At 44.1% G+C, this 18,073-nt stretch overlaps 1 protein-coding gene across 1 annotated transcript in view; it reads left to right on the top strand.

The window, feature by feature from the left end:
- Positions 1 to 18,073, top strand: part of LOC116985128 (anoctamin-2-like) — an 83,122-nt gene that overhangs the window by 37,356 nt on the left and 27,693 nt on the right. Inside the window, exons 11-15 of the mRNA XM_033039594.1 lie at positions 159 to 293; positions 2,673 to 2,833; positions 7,043 to 7,125; positions 12,215 to 12,226; positions 13,412 to 13,483. Coding sequence (XP_032895485.1) covers positions 159 to 293; positions 2,673 to 2,833; positions 7,043 to 7,125; positions 12,215 to 12,226; positions 13,412 to 13,483 — 463 coding nt within the window. The remainder of the gene's footprint in view (positions 1 to 158; positions 294 to 2,672; positions 2,834 to 7,042; positions 7,126 to 12,214; positions 12,227 to 13,411; positions 13,484 to 18,073) is intronic.

The raw sequence follows: 18,073 nt of genomic DNA on the forward strand, positions 1-18,073 counted from the left end.
CCAGAGCACCCGGAGAAAACCCATGAGGTCAGAGAGAACATGCAAACTCTGTAAAGACAGCACTCATAGTCAGGATCAAACCTGGATCCCTGGCACAACGAGGCAGCTGTTTTGTCTTACTTTTGACTAATTTAATTTCTAATCTATGTCTTTCACAGGAAGTATTTTGGTGAGAAGATTGGCTTGTACTTCGCATGGTTGGGACTCTACACGGAGCTGCTGATGCCAGCATCACTGGTTGGGATCATAGTATTTTTTTATGGGTGTATTACAATAGACAATGACATACCAAGGTAAGATTTCGCTCTGAACTAACACAAGACAGTGATATATACCTAATCCTTTATGGAGCACAAACATGAAAGTTTCATTCTACAAAAGTATTGTTGTTGCTAATACTACTTTAATTAAGGTACTGTTGTCCCACAAGTTGAATTAATGGTTTCTGATATGCATCATATATTGACATGTAGGACAACATGGAGTAACTGCACAGACATAAGCTATTCAGCCCCACAAGCCTGTGCAGCCAACTTTGCTCAATACTAGTCCAATAACAACATTCAAAAGACATTTTAATAGGTACATTGATAGTTTTGTTTCAGAGATACAGCATGGAAGCAGGCCATTCGGCCCACCAAGTCCATGCCGACCATTGATCACCTGTTCATACTAGTTCTATGTTTAGTTTAGAGATACAGCGCTGAAACAGGCCCGACGGAACGGAGTCCGCGCTGACCAGCGATCCCCGCACATCAACACCATCCTACACACAGGAGGAACAATTTATATTTATCAAAAGATAATTAACCTAAAAACGTGTACGTCTTTGGAGTGTGGGAAGAAACCAAAGATTTTGGAGAAAACCCACGCGGTCACGGGGAGAAAGTTCAAATTCCGTACAGACAGCACCTGTAGTCGGGATCGAACCCGGGTCTCTTGTGCTGTAAGGCGGCAACTCGACCTCTGCGCAACCATGCGGCCCTTACCCAACTTTCTAATTCACTCCCTTACATACTCGGGGCAATTTACAGAGGCCAATTAACCTACAAATCCCCACGTCTTTGGGATGTGGGAGGAAACTGGCGCACCTGGAGGAACCCCATGCAATCACAGGGCGAATGTACAAACTCCATGCAGACAGCACCCGAGGTCAGGATCGAACCCATGTCTCTAGCACTGTGAGGCAGTAGCTTTATCAACTGTGCCACCCTTGTAGGAAAGATTTAGAGGAATATATGGGCCAAATGCAGGCCAATGGAACTAGTTTGGATGGGGTACCTTGGTTGCATGGATGTGTTGGGCTGAAGGGCCTGTTTCTGTGCTGTGTGACTCCCACCATACTTCATCAGCGTGTACCCTTCATTCCTCATTCACTAACGTTTCAAGCCTCCCCTTCAAAGTGTCCATTTGCCTCTACAATCCACCTAGTAACAGTTCCACGCATTCACTGTAGGGCATGGTTGGAAGCACCTCACAGTCACCCCAATAACATGTGGCAGCTTATACTGATTGCAAGTGAATTTGCTGGATGTCTCTTTGTCAACCATTGCTCGGACTCATTGCAAGACTCAAGTGCGGCATGGTGTCGCAGCAGTAGAGTTTCTCCCTTACAGCGCCAGAGACCAGGGTTCGATCCTCACTATGGGTGCTGTCTGCATAGAGTTTGTACATTCTCCCTGTAACCACGTGGGTTTCCTCCGGTGCTCTGTTTTCCTCCCACATACAAAGACGTACAGGTTTGCAGGTTAATTAGCTTCTGTAAATGTTCCCTAGTGTGTAGGACAATGCTAGTGTTGAATGCCCGCTGGCACAATGGGCACAATTCCAGTGTCGGGTGCGGGAGGAACAACATCATTCACCAGGCTCCATTGACGAGCTTTTGCAGGATAAATTGGACTAATAGTTATTTGCCACCCTGGGGCACTCCAGCATTGGAACAAAGCCAACTGAGGCAAGTCCCGTACTTACCATTGGATTTTTAGCTTTCCCCCCACCATCCCATGTGACACCAACCCTCCGTCCATGAACCCACGGGTGAAATTAATATCCCATGGGTGAAGTGAATCTCATTCAGATCACCCGTATGATCCCATTCTCAAACCTTGGTCAATCCACACTCTTTCCCCATCCCATTCCCACCTGGCCCTTGTTACAGCATTCAGCATGAAAGTATACATGGTCTTCTCAGCCACTTCCATGGCCTTGGGTGCAGTTGTGAGAGTTACTGGGGGTTCATATGGAATTACTAAAAGAAGGTAATTCAGTATCAATATTCTCTACAGGCAGATAAGAGTTGGTCTTAGCATCATGTTCGGCATAGACACTGTGCGCCTAATGGCCTGTTTTATACTGTATTGTTCTAAAACAAACTCCCTCCACTTTGATGTAGAAACAAGGAACTGCAGATGCTGGTTTACAAAACAAATACACAGTGCTGGAGTAACTGAGTGGGTTATGCAACATATCTGGAGCACAAAGTGCTGGAGTAACTCCAGAGATGCTGCCAGACCCATTGAGTTACTCCAGCACTTTGTGTCTTTTTCCCCCACCAGGAAATAAATGTAATTTTGATCATTTGCGAGATCCGAGATCGCTAGCTTGCGTGGAAACAAGATGCCATTGGCCATGCTCGGAGTGTCAAAGTCCTCTCTGTTTTCTCATTGTTTCAGTGCGGAGATGTGTGATGAGCAGAACAACTTCACCATGTGCCCACTCTGTGACAAGTCATGCGACTACTGGCATCTCAGCACTGCATGTGCTACAGCACAGGCCAGCCACCTGTTCGACAACCCCGCCACCATCTTCTTTTCCATCTTCATGGCACTCTGGGGTAAGAGGAGTCTGTTCTGCTGTCAAGTTTTACTAAAGGAATAATTACGTGGCTAATCGCAATTTGGTGGGGTTTAGCCATTGTGCCCCGGTATTGGCTTTGGTTTATTATTGTCACGTGTACCAAGATACAGTGATTAAACTTTTGTTTGCATGCTGTCCAGCCAAATCAATCATACTGTACATGAGTACAATCTATGTAGAAACAAGGAACTGCAGATGCTGGCTCTCCCTGCTCTTCTAGCTTTCTTCTCCAGTCTTACAATCAATCTGAAGAAAGGTCTCGACCTGAAACATCAACCATGCTCTCTGGAGTTGCTGTCTGACCCACTGATCCACATCTACAGATAAAGGGAATAAAGTTTAGTTCAAGATAAAGTCCGATTAAAGATAGCCAGAGGGATTCCAATGAGGTAGATGGTAGCTAAGGACTGCTCTCTAGTTGTTGATAGTATGGTTCAGGTAACTTGGGCTGTGTGGCTGCAGCAACTCTACATTAGATGCCAGAGGGTCATGCCATGCATGAGGGTTTAGTACAGCTTGATGTTAATTGTCTCACCCTGAACAGTAACTGTGTCGGGTGGACCCACATACCTCTACTGGAGCTCAAGCAAGTTTTATCCAACTAAAGGGAAGATCATGTGAATTTTACAATGATCGGACCAAGTGATAGTCCGGTTGAAATGGATCGCCTCATGTGGTCACCGTGACCTGCGCTCAGTCTTTGTGAAACAGCTGGTATTTGTTTGGACCTTGTTCGTGTGTTGATGGAAGGATAGCCTTGAGGATAAGGGATCCAAATCTCGGCTTCCTAAAGACAGATAAGTATCCTTTATTAGTTAATTTTACACTAGAAAAAACAACTTAAGGAAATATTTCCGATCAAACATTCCATTGGGTTAGTCACAGACTTGTTTCATGGCAAGTAGCTTACATTCTCCCTGTGGTGTTATTCTATTAGGGTAAAGTGATCTGCTTTGCATTTAGGATTTGAATGGACAGCTGATGAACTTGTTGCCAAACAGACAACTATTTCAGTTTATCTTTCGGGAGATGTTTTCTTTACAAAATGTACTAAAAAGCAATCTGTCTTTTATTGCTGTGGATGCATCTTCACTCCAGGTGGATAAAGGTTTGCCAGCTGAGGAGATTTGATGCACAGCTGCAACCCAAAGCATGCATTCATCCCAAAGCTGTCTTTGGATTCGTGTCCGACCTTCTTGGGGAGACAGTGGGAAGCTCTGGCCTGGAGATCTCCAGATTCACGCCATTCCTCACTACAAGACGATTTAAACCACAATTGTGCTGAAGGAACTCAGTGGGTTAGGCAGCATGTGTGTAGGGAATGGACAGATGACGTTTTGGGTCGGGACCCTTCAGACTGATTTTAATGTCCTATTAAATTTATGGCACTGCAGATTGTTTGGTCCCCATATCCCATCCACCGCCATGATAACGATTCTTGTTCTTTAATATAAAGATTCTTCCCCTACCAAGTACTTCTTAATTTACATTTTGTAATTTCCACAACCAGTCTGTTTATAACACTGCAAGTAGTTAATGAAGGTTTGGAAGTCTGTAAAATGTCAAGTGTGACACAAAGTGCTGGAATAACTCAACGGGTCTTTTTCAGACGGATTGTTGAAGAAGGGTCCCGACCCGAAACGTCACCCATCCATGTTCTCCAGAGATGTTGCCTGACCCGCTCAGTTACTCCAGCACTTTGTACCTTTTCTTGTCAACCAGCATCTGCAGTTCCTTGCGCCTAATTGTAAAATGAGCACAGATCTAGTTTATTGAATGTAGGTGCATCATTTTTGCAAGGATGCACAGAGTTTCCAATGATCAAAGCTTGGGAGTTTTCAACCCACCATGGACACTTGAGACGGTCAGCTGTTAAAATGAACGGACAAATTAAAATAAAGATATAAGAAGTAGAAATAGGAGTGGTTCATACTGGTACTAGCACTTAATCTACCATTGAGTAAATTGGTGAACTCTGATCTCAGCACCACATTCATGTATCATCCACATATCCCTGAGGTCCTTACTATATTGATCTTGGAATATCAAAAACATGGGTTTAAGGTGAGAGGAAGGAATTTTAAAGGGGATTCAAGGGGTACGTTTTTTTTTAACTCGGAGCACTTGATATTGGTAACTTCAGTTCAGTGCAGTTTCTACTTTGTCAGTTCAGCTCGGTTTCTGTTCAACTTGCTGTCAGAGAGGTGGTGATGTCAGATACAATCACTGGATTATCAATGACATCAAAGACATTAGACTGAAAGAAAGAACAAATACTAATAGTGGAGGGAGAGATGAAACCAGTTCTGCATTTGTTGGGGCGAATCTGTCCATAAACATCGGACATTTAAATTTATTGACCTTTTGGTAGTGCGTTCGTATGTATGGGTGCCCATGAGAAGGGCATTCATAACTGAAGGGTATTGTGATCTTTTTTACATCAAGTAAATGCAATATTCCTTGGAGATGGTTCTGTCAGGAACAAAACATTCTGCATTACAAGTTCAGTTCACCAGCTACTAGAGTGGCGACCATAATACTGTACCACTCGGCCTGATGAGAAGATTAGTTAATGCAAATTGTACCCATGGGCAAATGACCTCATAATGATCTTGTACGGTACTCTGAGAAAGGAGCAGATCTTTACCTGGAGCCACTGCCCATGGACCCATCCTTTGGTCGTCTCGCCCGGAGGGTCTTGAGATTCAGAGGATTTGAACCATTGGCCTTAAACCAGGAATGCATCAGGCCTGCACTGTGAAGCTCTGCTTGTCAATTCATGTTCTCCCTGCATGGCTACCGGTCCGAGACACTGTCATGGAGATTACCAATCCCGGGTCAAGGCATTCCCGATTTCCAAAAGTTGACATAAATGACTGGAAAACTCAGGCATGTAAATTAGTTTTGATCACCTCTATGTTTGACCTGCATAAAGAGAAATTGTTGGTTGTGAAGGAAAAATCCTAATCTCTTTCTGTCTTGACACTTTATATTGTATGTGGAACACAGAACAGTACAGCGCAGGAACAGGCCCTTCGGTCCACAATGTCCGTGCTGAACATGATGTCAAGTTAAACTAATGTCCTCTGCCCGCATGTAATTCATATCCCTCCACTCCCTATCTATCCAAAAGCCTCCTAAATGCCACTATTGTATCTGCCTCCACCACCACTCCAGGCAGCACGTTCCAGGCATCTACCATCCTCTGCATAACAAATATATATATGTATGTGTTTGTATCTGCTCCACATACTCTATTTCTCTATTTCTCCAATCAGGAGATGCAAGGAACTGCAGATGCTGGCACCACCTAATCAGAGTGTTCTGCGACAGAATATAATGTTTGTAAAAGCCCTGCCAGCTTCAAGTAGAAAGTTGTAAAAAGTTTCATGCTGTTTCACAGAACTCTGATTAGATATAATGGCACTAACATTAAAGTCAGTTTTTTTTTAACGGGAATATGCGATGGGCTCTTCATTGTGGTCTGAAATCACTGGCATCCAGCAGTTAATTAGGCGCACCAAAGATTAGCAAGTAACTGTAAAACTCCATGAACGGTGAGATCTCAGCTGTGATATTTGTGGCTGATTCCTTGGGAGTTTGTCACTACATTGAAAGAACGGGAATTTAGATCATGCCTTATACTTCATATTCAGTGAAGTGAGATTCTGGTGCCTTGACAATTCTGTAAGAAAACTCGGTCATAACATTCCAGGCAGTGAGGTGCCAAAAGCGGAAACTGAAACTTGGCGGCCCAGTGGCACAACGGTAAAGCTGCAGCCTCAGAGCACCAGAGACACTGGTTCGATCCTGGCCTCTGGTGCTGATGTGTGGAGTTTGTACCTTCTCCCTGTGACCGTGTGGGTTTTCTCCGGGTGCTCTGGTTTCCCCCCACAGCCCAAAGACATGCGGTTAATTGTAGGTTAATTGGCCCTCTGTAAATTGCCTCTAATGTGTAGGGGGTGGATGAGAAAGTGGGATACCATACAATTAGTGTGAACAGGTCAGCAGGGACTCGATGGGCCGAAGGGTCTGTTTCTACGCTGTATCTCTGAACTAAACATAACTAGACTGAAGTGAATGTGCATCTCACTGTTTACAGAAGCGATGGTTGAGAAAGAAATGAGCAAAGACAGCACTTAATACTTTCTGTTAACATCCTCCATTACAACCTCTCTCTTCACAGCGACCTTGTTCCTCGAATGCTGGAAGCGAAGGCAGATGAGATTGTGCTACCAGTGGGATTTAACTGGTCTGGAAGAAGAAGAAGTGAGCTAAACATTGGTTTTTCTTTTGACTTTGGTCTTAAACTCGAGATACAGATTCATTCGCAATCCATCCAATAATCTTTGTCAGAGAGGAATAAGGCAATGATGGTGCAATGGTGGAGAAAGACAAGAGATCTAGAATTGCTGGAAATCTGAAATCGAAACAGAACGGTCTCTACAGGTCAGGCATCACCTGCAGACAGAGTACCCGATGACAGGTCTTAGTCATAGTCATACAGCTGGGAAACAGCCCTTCATCCCAACTGCTCCAAGCTGACCTAGATGCCCCATCTAATCTAGTCCCATTCGTCTTCAAAACCTTTCCCATTTATGTCTCTGTCCAAGTGTCTTTTGAATGTTTCTACAGTACCTCCCTCAACTACTACCTCCTGGCAACTCTTTCCACTTGCCCACCACCCTCTGAGTGAAAAGGTTGCCCCTCAGGTTCCTGTTTAAATCATTCCCCTCTCATCTTATGCCTACATCCTCTGGTTCATGATTTCCCTATCCTGGGGAATATACTCCTATCAAATCTCCCCACAACCTCCAATGTTCCAGAGAAAACAATCCAAGTCTATCCAGCCTCTCACTGTAGAGATAAACCTCCTCTGTACCCTCCCCAAAGTTTCCATATCCGTTCGATAACAGGGTGACCTGAACTGCACGCAATACTCCAAATGCGGCCTAACCAAAGTCCTATAGAGCTGCATCATGACTTCCTGACTCTTATACTCAGTGCTTTGAGCAATGAAGACAAGCATACCATATGCCTTTTTTTAAATCAGTGATCAATGTCTCTGTATCATTCTTTTTTTCCCCCAGTTATATTTAATCTTCTGTTCCCTGCTATTTAGAAAATCACTCTCCCATTTATTTAACAGATAAAATACACTATTTCCTGATCACTATTTCCTCAGCTTGGTTTGCACCCCCCAATATTTATTTTTACTTAGGCTAGCGATGCCTTGGAATCTAAACACATTCTAAATGTATTTATTTCCACTCCTAACATGATCAAGAAGTTGCCTTCACCGTGTTGGCCTCTTTTCCCATCACGTTTTCCCTGTATGTAAACTCTTGCATTATACATATCACAAACTTGCCAAATTCTCATAATTTCCAGAACTTCCTCCATCAACCGTCATCTTTAAATCAAACGCTGACTTGGAACAGTGGGAGGGCTGAACTACGAATAGTTGATAATGCCAATGGCTTCCTGGGGAAAGAACTTCTCATGTTCTCTTGAAATAAATGCCTGTTTGCACTCCCCAGTCCCTGTCTAATGCCCTTGTCGTCCTCTGACTGAGGCCCACACTCAACAGATGTGGATGTGTTAATGGCCAAAGCTGCTTGGATTCATCCACTGCCCCTCAGTTTCAAAGGGCGTGACCTTGACCATGACCTTGTCACACCACGTTCCTGGTGCCACCAGTAAACTCCAAACTATTTGCATTAATGTAACAGGGAGCTAATAATTCTTACCAACAACTGTATTTATGCATGGTGTTTGGATACAATCCGTTGTGTCACTTTCCATCTATACTTGAAAGGCAAGATGAAGGTGAGCACATTTGGAGATAACACCAAAGTGGGTAGATAGTGGAGATTGTTATCAACATTTGCAGCAAGATCTAGATCAGTTGGGTGGGTGGGCTGAGGAATGGTTGATGGAATTTAGTAGAGAAATGTGAAGTATTGTATTTTGGGAAGTCTAACAAGAAGACTTTGGGAAGACTTACACAGAGAATGGCGGGGCTCTGGAGAGTGTTGTAGAACAAAGGAATCTAGGAGTGCAAGTACATAGTTCCTTGAAAGTGGCATCACAGATAGATCGGACGGTCAAAAAGGCTTACGGCCTTCATCAGTCAGAGTAGTGAGTATAGAAGTTGAGAAGTCGTTACAGTTACATAAGACATTGGTGAGGCCACATTTGGAGTATTGTGTTCAGTTTTGGTCACCATGTTATAGAAAAGATGTTGTCAATCTGGAAAAGGTGCAGAGAAGATTTATGAGGATGTTGTCAGCACTCAAGGGCCTTGGTTATAGAGAGTATATAGGTTGAGCAGGCTAAGACTATATTCCTTGGAGCACAGGAGGATGAGGGGTGATCTTATAGAACTGTACAAAATCATGGGAGGAATAGATCCGGTAAATGCACAAGGGTCTTTTGCCCAGAGTAGGGGGATTGAGAACCAGAGGACATAGGTTTAAGGTGCAGGGGAAAGATTTAATGGGAACATGAGGGGTAATTTTTTTACACAAAAGGTGGTGGATGTATGGAACGAGCTGCTGGAAGAGATAGTTGAGGCAGGTACTATCGCAACGTTTAAAAAAACATTTAGACGGGTATATGGATAGGATGGGTTTAAAAGGATATGGGTCAAACGCAGCAAGGTGGGACTAGTGCAGATGGGGCATGTTGGTTGGCATGATCAAGTTGGGCTGAAGGGCCTGTTTCCATGCTGTCTGTCTCCATAAATCTATGACTCTAGGTCTTGATCTAGTCTCCTGCCCTCTATGGCCCAGTGCGTTCCCATGGCCACACTTGACTTTGACAGCTCCATCAAACTCATTGACTTCCAGCCCTGGAACCTAAGCCCATTCCATTCCACGATTTAAAAATAGATTGAAGACATTTTAGTCTTTAATCAAGAATCAAACCTGAATCCTCTCACCTTTCCTGTCCTCCATTTTGTCAAATGATGTAACCTTATCTGCCCAATTTCCTGCAGACATTAGCTTCCCTACATGAGTACAAATCTATCCTTGAAGCAAGTTGTGAACCGGTTAAAATGCTCACTACAAGTATTTCAAATATCTGAATAACTGAACAGAGCTTTAAGTCTATTGACTTCTAAAGATCTGAGCTTCAATCCATCCAGACTAATGGAATAGCTGAGTCAGATGAAAGCATTCTTCTGCACAATAAGTTATTATCCAGTTCCTAATGGTTAGGGCTTCCCATCACACTGCGACTCACAGCTCAGAACTGAATTGACAGGACACTGACAGTCCTATGTAAGCTGCTGTGGTGATGCTGTGGGGGAAATTAAAATAAATGTTTTGGAGGAACTGCAGATGCTGTTTTAAACCAGAGATGGGGAGAAGATGATGGAAAAAAGGGTTTGGTGATGTTTCGGGTCGAGAAGTCTGAAGAGGGATCTCGACCTGAAACATCACCTATTCCATTCCTCCAGAGATGCTGCGAGACCCACTGAGTTACTCCAGCTTTTTGTGCCTGTCTTCAAAAGAAATGGTAGTTGTGGTGATATTCGATGGAAAAGAACAGGAGAAGCATTATTTATAAAGCGGAGATTGATAAGTCATTGATTGATAAGGGCGTCAAAGGTTGGGAGAAAGCAGGAGAATGGGGTTGAGAGAGAAGGATAGATCAACCATGATCAGATGGTGGAGTAGACTCGATGGTCTGAATGGCCTAATTCTGCTCCTATGACTTCTGGTCTTATTGGCTGGTGCTCTAACTGAGGCATTAACCTTATTCACTGAATTATTGTAGCTGGCGTTTACACTGAGGTAGCAACCTAGCAGTCGCCTTAAATGGAGTGTGCTGGATGATGCTGTGAGCGATGGCAGCCTCGCCTATAGTCTGCCTTTTCGGCTTTTTTTGTTATTTTTAGTGTGTTTTAAAAATATGTGTTAATATTCTCTGGTTTGTTTTATGTGGGGAAGGTGGAGTCATGGGAAAAGTTTTTTTCAATTTCTTACCTTGCCGGAGATGAGATTTTTTTTTTCCGGATCGTATCTCCGGTTGCTCTGCGGCCTAACATCATGGCGCTGGAGGCCTTGCTCGAGATTGACTGAGCCCCACCGCTGGGCCGCGGACTTGCCATCGGAGCATGTGATCCCTTGCCTGGTATCGACGCTCCAACTGCGGCCTGCGGATTTCAACATGGAGGAGCTCACATTCTTGGGTAGAGACTGATGTCGGGAAGTTCCATGCTGCAGGAGGTTCGACTCTGGAGTCCGATCGCCTGGCGTGGGGAGCTGAGATCCCCCCCCCCCCCGATGCGGGAGCTTGATCGCTCCGATGCGGAGGGCTCGCCGGCCAGTTGTAGGAGCCAAGATCGCCCCGACACCGGAAGGTTTGAGTGCCAAGACCACGGGAGACCAAAGAAGGGAAGAAGATTGAACTTTTTTTGCCTTCCGACACAGTGAGGAATGTGGGGGAGTCGATGTGGTGGATGTTCATGTTAAAAATGTATTTGGGTGTCTTGTTGCTGTTTATTGGTATGACTGTGTGGCAATCTGAATTTCACTGTACCTTAATTGGTACATGTGACAATAAACTGGCCTTGAAACCTTGAAAAGACAAATAAAACTGATGGAAGTCACCTTGTGTTCCTGATGTTTGCACCTCATTTTGCTGTGCACTAGATCTCGAGGCAGTGACACAAGCTGATTAACGACATTGTAGAGGTAATAATATGTGCGGACTGTGCTATTCTTTGTGACGTTACTTGCCAGTACCGAGTACCGTTAATTCTAAAATTCCACCCGGTAACTCTAAAAAGTAAAAAAAAAACGAGATTTTCAAATGTTTGGAATTTTTTTTAATATTACGAAAGGATTACAAAAGTTTAAAAAATAAATGTTATTCATTAAATTAGGAGGTCAGGCCCTTAAACAGCTTAAGCAGCTTATAATAGAATGACAATCTGCCGCAGACACCAACAGCAAGGAACAAAATGCTTACCTTTATGTCTACTGTGCCACTGTTCACAGATCCATGAACGACACCAAATCGAATCGCTGTTGTTCATGATTTATGTATGCAACTTGTAGCCAGCAGTCTTATTGATTCTGATGCCACTAAATGAAGAGAGAGTTAGTTAGATATGGCTCTAAGGGCTAACAGAATCAAGGGATATGGGGAGAAAGTGGGACGGGGTACTGATTTTGGATGATCAGCCATGATCATATTGAATGACAGTGCTGGCTCGAAGGGTCGAATGGCCTACTCCTGCACCTATTTTCTATGTAAAATCATATTCATCGCTAGAAATATTTTGTTTTATATATTGTGTTATTTTAATGTTTCCTTTCTCTTTTGTTGCCAATTATGCTTCAAGGAACGCATGAAGGTTTGAGACTTTGAATGCAGACATTTCCTTCCTTTGTATTTCATCGTTTATACCAGCAGACCATTGTTTTTCACTGCTAGTAACTTTCAGCAGAACATGTCTGCAGTAATTTCCAAATGAATGTATCCTTTGTGTTGTGTTGCCCAGATTTGCACACAAGACACCAAATGTGGTCTGACCAGACCTTCACGTCCTCTCAATATAAATGTTAAAATTCCATTCAGTTCTTTTGCTTACTATTTTGAATTTGTCTTCACACATTTACATGATGTTATTGCACATGGACTCCTCAATGTCTCTGCACCTCATCTTTTATTATTACCTCTTTACTATTTTAATACAACACTTTATTTTTCAGGAAGCTCTCTGTTAATCTTCTATCCTGGATTTACACACACTTGTGATAAAATCCATCTGCTGTAAATGTGCCCATTAATTTAGTTTAATGAGAGTTTCTGTCCCTGTCAGTGCTAACTACAACATCACCATTGTGTCAGTGGCAAACTTGATTATATAATCTATGTCATTCAACAAAAAATGTAAATATTTTAAGGCACAGCACATGTTGTTAAGATTGTAGTATAGGCCTCCTTTCTGTTTGAGTGCATACACATTGCTACCAATCTGTTATCTAATGCCTGATCTTTAAACCACTTGCTAGTTTTCACTCTTGTGAGGCATAGCGAATGCCCTGGGACTCAAACCAATGTACATGCACAGACATTCCCTTTTCCATCACGTGGGTAACTTCCACAAGCATTTCTGTGTTTGGCAGACACGTCCCATATGTACAAATCCATGTTTCTTCCCTCTGGTAAGATCAAATCTCTCCAAGTGCTCAAATCCTTCGTTCTTAAATTTGGGCTACCAATCCATGTTGAGTTCAGGAATTGAACTTGCACATTTCCAACATCAATTGGTGCTTTATTAGGATTTTAGAAAGTTATGACGGAACTACCAGCAATTTCCTACTTAAAATCCTATTGTCCAAACCATCAAGTCCTTTGTCAGACCTTCGGGCCATTTTCTTCAAACGTGCTCACGTTAACTTTAATTTTGCCCCATTTTGACTGCTTGGCCCCGCATAGACAGTATTTTCCAACTCACTGTTGCCAATGGCAGCGTATAATATTTCATAAGTTGCGTTTTGTTGAATTGTGCCTGACCAGTTTTGCGTTATTTTAGGAGCACCCAAGACCGGAATATGAAACTAAACTTCTGCAGAAGAAGCAATTAAAAGAAAAAAAGGATCTAAATGTAAGTTTTGTGATTAAGTTTTTGCTGCAAAAGCAGCTTGTCCAAAATCCAGTCAACAACTCTTTGGGGGTTGCATGTTTTGGGAAAATGTCGGCTGGAATACTATGCTTGGAAGAAGTCCTTGTGCATAGAGGCTTTTTAGAGCGTGCAGTGAGTTAGAGGGCAAACTGCACATCACAGGCATGCTGCTTGTAATTTTCTCTGGTGAATGCTATGAGAAAAACTTGGCCCTACCGTAGGACCAGGTCTCTGCAGGTCACCCGTATCATGATTTCCTCTAAAGCCCAACTACTCTCCATCTCCCGAATATCCACCTCTGACAGCATGACCCCAGGTTGGGGGAGAGTGGGCAAATAAGTGGTGGATGGAATACAGTGTAGCAATATGTGCAGTCATGCACTTTGATAGTAGGAATAAAGGCATTGACCATTTTCTAAATGAGGAGAGGATTCAGAAATCGGTGATTGGAGCTGCTGGTGCAGGATTCCCCAAAGGTTACTCTCAGTCTGAAGAAGGATCTCGACCAGAAACGTCACCTATTCCTTCGCTCCGGAGATGCTGTCTGACCCGCTGAGTTACTCCAGCTTTTTGGCTGTGTTCAGGATAATTTGCAAGTTGAATTGGTAGAGAGGAAGGCGAATGCAATGCTTGCATTCAGTTGGAGAGGACTAGAATACGAAAACACGGATGTCTTGCTGAGGCTTTATAGGGCACTAGTCAGAACACATTTGAAGTATAGTGAGCAGTTTTGGGCCCCATATCTGAGGAAGAATGTGCTGGCATTGGAAGGGGTCCAGAGGATGTTTGGTTTAATGTATGATGAGCATTTGACAGCTCTGGGCCGATACTTGCTGGAGCTTAGAATACAATACAATACCTTTTATTTGTCATTTGAACCTCACATGAGGTTCAAACGAAATTTGGTTTCTGCAGCCATACAAAAAAAGAACCAAGACACACTCCAATTCAATTCACATAAACATCCATCACAGTGAGTCCTCCTCACTGTGATGGAAGGCAAAACTTAAACATATCTCTCCCCTGCACTCCCCTCTCCCCCCCATGTCAGAGTCAAAGACAGAGTCAAAGCCCCAGTCAAAGCCCCTGGCGGGCGATGTTAAATGTCCCGCAGCCATTAAAGCCACACCGGGTGATGCAAGGCCACGCACCGGGTCTTGGTATTGGAGCCCCGGTGGGCTCTTGGTGTTGGAGCCCCGGCGGGCGCTCACAAAGTCCCGCGGCCATTCCAAGCCGCGCGGGGCGGTGATGTATGCCCCGCTCCAGGTACTCTTCAACCCCGCAACTCGGGCGGGAGAAGTCGCCGTTGCGGAAGCCCCGAAAAGCGGTCTCCCACCAGGGACCCGCGGGCTTCCGGTATTACTGTCCACAGACCTGCGGTAGGAGCGTCCGAATCTCCGGGTGTCGGGTCACAGCAGCGTTCCACCACAGCTACACCCGCTCCGCACTCGGCCAGCTCCGTGATAGTGAGTAAATCCGCAGCTCCGCGACTGGAGCCCCAGGTCATTCCTGTTGGAGGCCGCTCCACGTTGCAGCCCCAACGACAACGGAGACCCGACAAAGAAAAGGTCGGGTCTCCCGTGCAGGGGAAAGACCTTAAAGTCCCCCCCACCCCCACCCCACCTCCACACACATACCCCGACAAAAAAAACAATAAAAACTACATAGAACAAGACAGAAAACAATAAAAAGAGACGGACTGCAGAGGCCGCTGCTGACAAGAGTCGCGCCGCCCACAAGCGATGAGGATGAGGATGAGAGGAAATCTCATTGAAACTTACTGAATAGTGAAAGGCCTGGATAGTGTGGATGTGGAGAGGATGTTTTCACTAGTTGGAGACCCTAAGACTGGAGGGCACAGCCTCAGAATAAAAGTACATTCCTATAGAAAGGAGATGAGGAGAAATGTATTTAGCCAGAGGGTGGTGAATCTGTGGAATTCATTGCCACAGTGGGCTGTGAAGGCAAAGTCTTTGGGTATTTTTAAAGTGGTGATTGACGGATTCTTGATTATTAAGGGTGTCAAAGGTTATGGGGAGAAGGTAGGTTGAGAGGGAAAGATAGATCAGCCATTATTCAATGGCGGAGCAGACTCACTGAGCCAAATGGCCGAATTAAGCTCCAATGACATGATCTTATGAACTTACCTCAATAAAGAATTTCTAGCCTGGTGTCTTTACGCTGTGAAAGTTCTATACTCAATGCTCGTGTGTTGGTGAGAAAGCCCTTGACTTTTGGAGATGTCTCCTTGTTTTGATGAGATTATAGTTTGTCGTGTTTCAATTGGTGCCTTTGACCGCATTCTGCACAGACATGCCAATTATAAACAGCATTGTTTTACAGGAGATAAATGAGCAGCAAAGATGCACAAAGGACAATACCAAATGGAGCGGCAAGGTTCTATCAGCTATGGGTGGCCTAAACCTGGTAACTATAACTCCTTCTAATATCATACTCTGTGTAATGCTCCATCTAAATTCAATTTACTGCAGCCTTTAGTAGGTTATTTTTGAACATATTGTTTAATTTGTGCTTATGAAAGGCCTGAAAGGAATAGAATTCGCTTGCGAAAGGATTTAACATGGTCAACATCCTGTATTCATTGGGATGAAGAGATTAATGTTTGTGGTTTAAGTTTCTTCCTTGTATTCATTTTCATCAAATATCCTAGATGGAATTTGATGCAAGAAGAGATACGGAGAGCATGCTGATCTATAGCTCTGAGATGCTGCCGAGCACAGTGAGAGCGTAGGTAATGGAAAGATCCTAATCTATACAGAGTGGAAAATACAGATGTGCAGTGGAAACTGGAGGAAGAGTTCACTAAGGGCATTCAGGATAGCTTCTTAGAACAGTGGATTTTGGAGACGAGCAACGAGAGAGCTATATTGGAACTGGTATTGTGCCATGACGCAGAATTACTGTATTTACTTTAGTTTAGTTTTGATATACAGCGTGGAAAACGGGCCCTTTGACCTACCGAGTCTATGCAGCCCAGCAATCACCACATCACACTAACACTATCCTAGACAATTGGGACAATTTACAATTTTTACCAAAGCCAATTAACCTACAAACCTGTACGTCTTTAGAGTGTGGGAGGAATCCGGAGCACCCGGAGAAAACCCACGTGGTCCCAGGGAGAATGTGCAAAATCGGTACAGCACCCGTAGTTGGGATCGAACCTGGGTCTCTGGCACTGATGGGCAGCAGCTCTGCTGTTATGCCACTGTGCCGCCCCATAAAGGACTTCTCAGTTAAAGCTCTGGTAGCAACGATCATAGTGAGATTGAATTTTACTTTCAGTCAGGGAGAAGATGGGTACAAGAGAAGTATTCGAATGTTGCTAGATATGTGGGTATGAAAACAGAATTGGCTAAAGTGATCTGGAAAATTAGATTAAAGGATCAAGGGAGGAAATTGGGGGAAATTACAATCACCAAGCAGATGATGCTGACCCAATTGTTGAAGCATTGAACTGGACTGTGGCCGCAGATCCACACCAATCCACAAGAGGCAGCACAGTGGCACAGCTGGAGGAGCTGTTGCCTCCCAGCGTCAGTGACCTGGGTTCGATCCTGATCTCGGGTGCTGTCTGTGTGGAGTTTGCACGTTCTCTCTGTTGCATGGGTTTCCTCCGGGTGCTCCATTTTTCTCTCATGTCCCAAAATCATGCAGATTTGTAGGTTAATTGGCCCTCTGTAAAGTGCCCCTGGTGTGTAGGGAGTTGCTGGGAAAGTGGGATAACATAGAACTAGTGTGAATGGGTGGCTGGCACGGACTCGGTGGGCTGAAGGGTCTGTTTCCATGCTGTATCATTCATTCAATTCAATCAATCCCGATGACCAATAAGATAAATGATGTATAGTTTTTAAATCTCCAGTAGACTCTGAGCCAAAGTGGATGATTTGGATTGTAAAGTTGAGGTTACCATCAGTAAAGTGACGTGCTGGCAGGTTTGTTGTCCACACTAAATTGTCTGTGCTAGAGGAATTGGTAGAATCTGGGGGAGTTGATGGAAAGGTGGGGTGACCAGTTTCCAGGGAGAATTAGGGAGGGAATGAGATAGTTCTGTGAGCTGCCACAGACACAATGGGCCAAACGTCCCCCTTTACGTCATGACGAAATATAGATCTTATGAAATGCCTCGAGGGTTAAGCACCTGCCGCTGCCTCTGATTATCAATGCTATGATGTGTAAACCCCTTGCTGGGCCAGAGTTCCTACCTCCTCTTTGTAACTAAACCATCATCATTATAATTTTGCTACTGGGAAATATTTGCAGCAAGTTTGATTTACAGTCTCAAGGAAAGAATCTGCATGAAATGTGTTTAAGGTGGTGACAGGACTCTTGACACCACAATTTAACACACTTTTCTTATTTTTTTTAAAAACTCATTTGTCGCGTGTCCTCCCCAGTTTTTAAAAGTGTCTTCGCGACATGCACTATGACGTATCAAGATGCTGGAATGAAATTTTCCGACTGGTTGTGAGTGATTTGTGATCGGCCTGATGCGCCGACTGTAATGTGCTCCCTGTTTACTAATCCCGAGGCACAGCAGGCAGCGCCCTC

This window comes from Amblyraja radiata, chromosome 21 (assembly GCF_010909765.2).
Source record: "Amblyraja radiata isolate CabotCenter1 chromosome 21, sAmbRad1.1.pri, whole genome shotgun sequence".
NCBI classification, from domain to species: Eukaryota; Metazoa; Chordata; class Chondrichthyes; order Rajiformes; family Rajidae; genus Amblyraja; species Amblyraja radiata.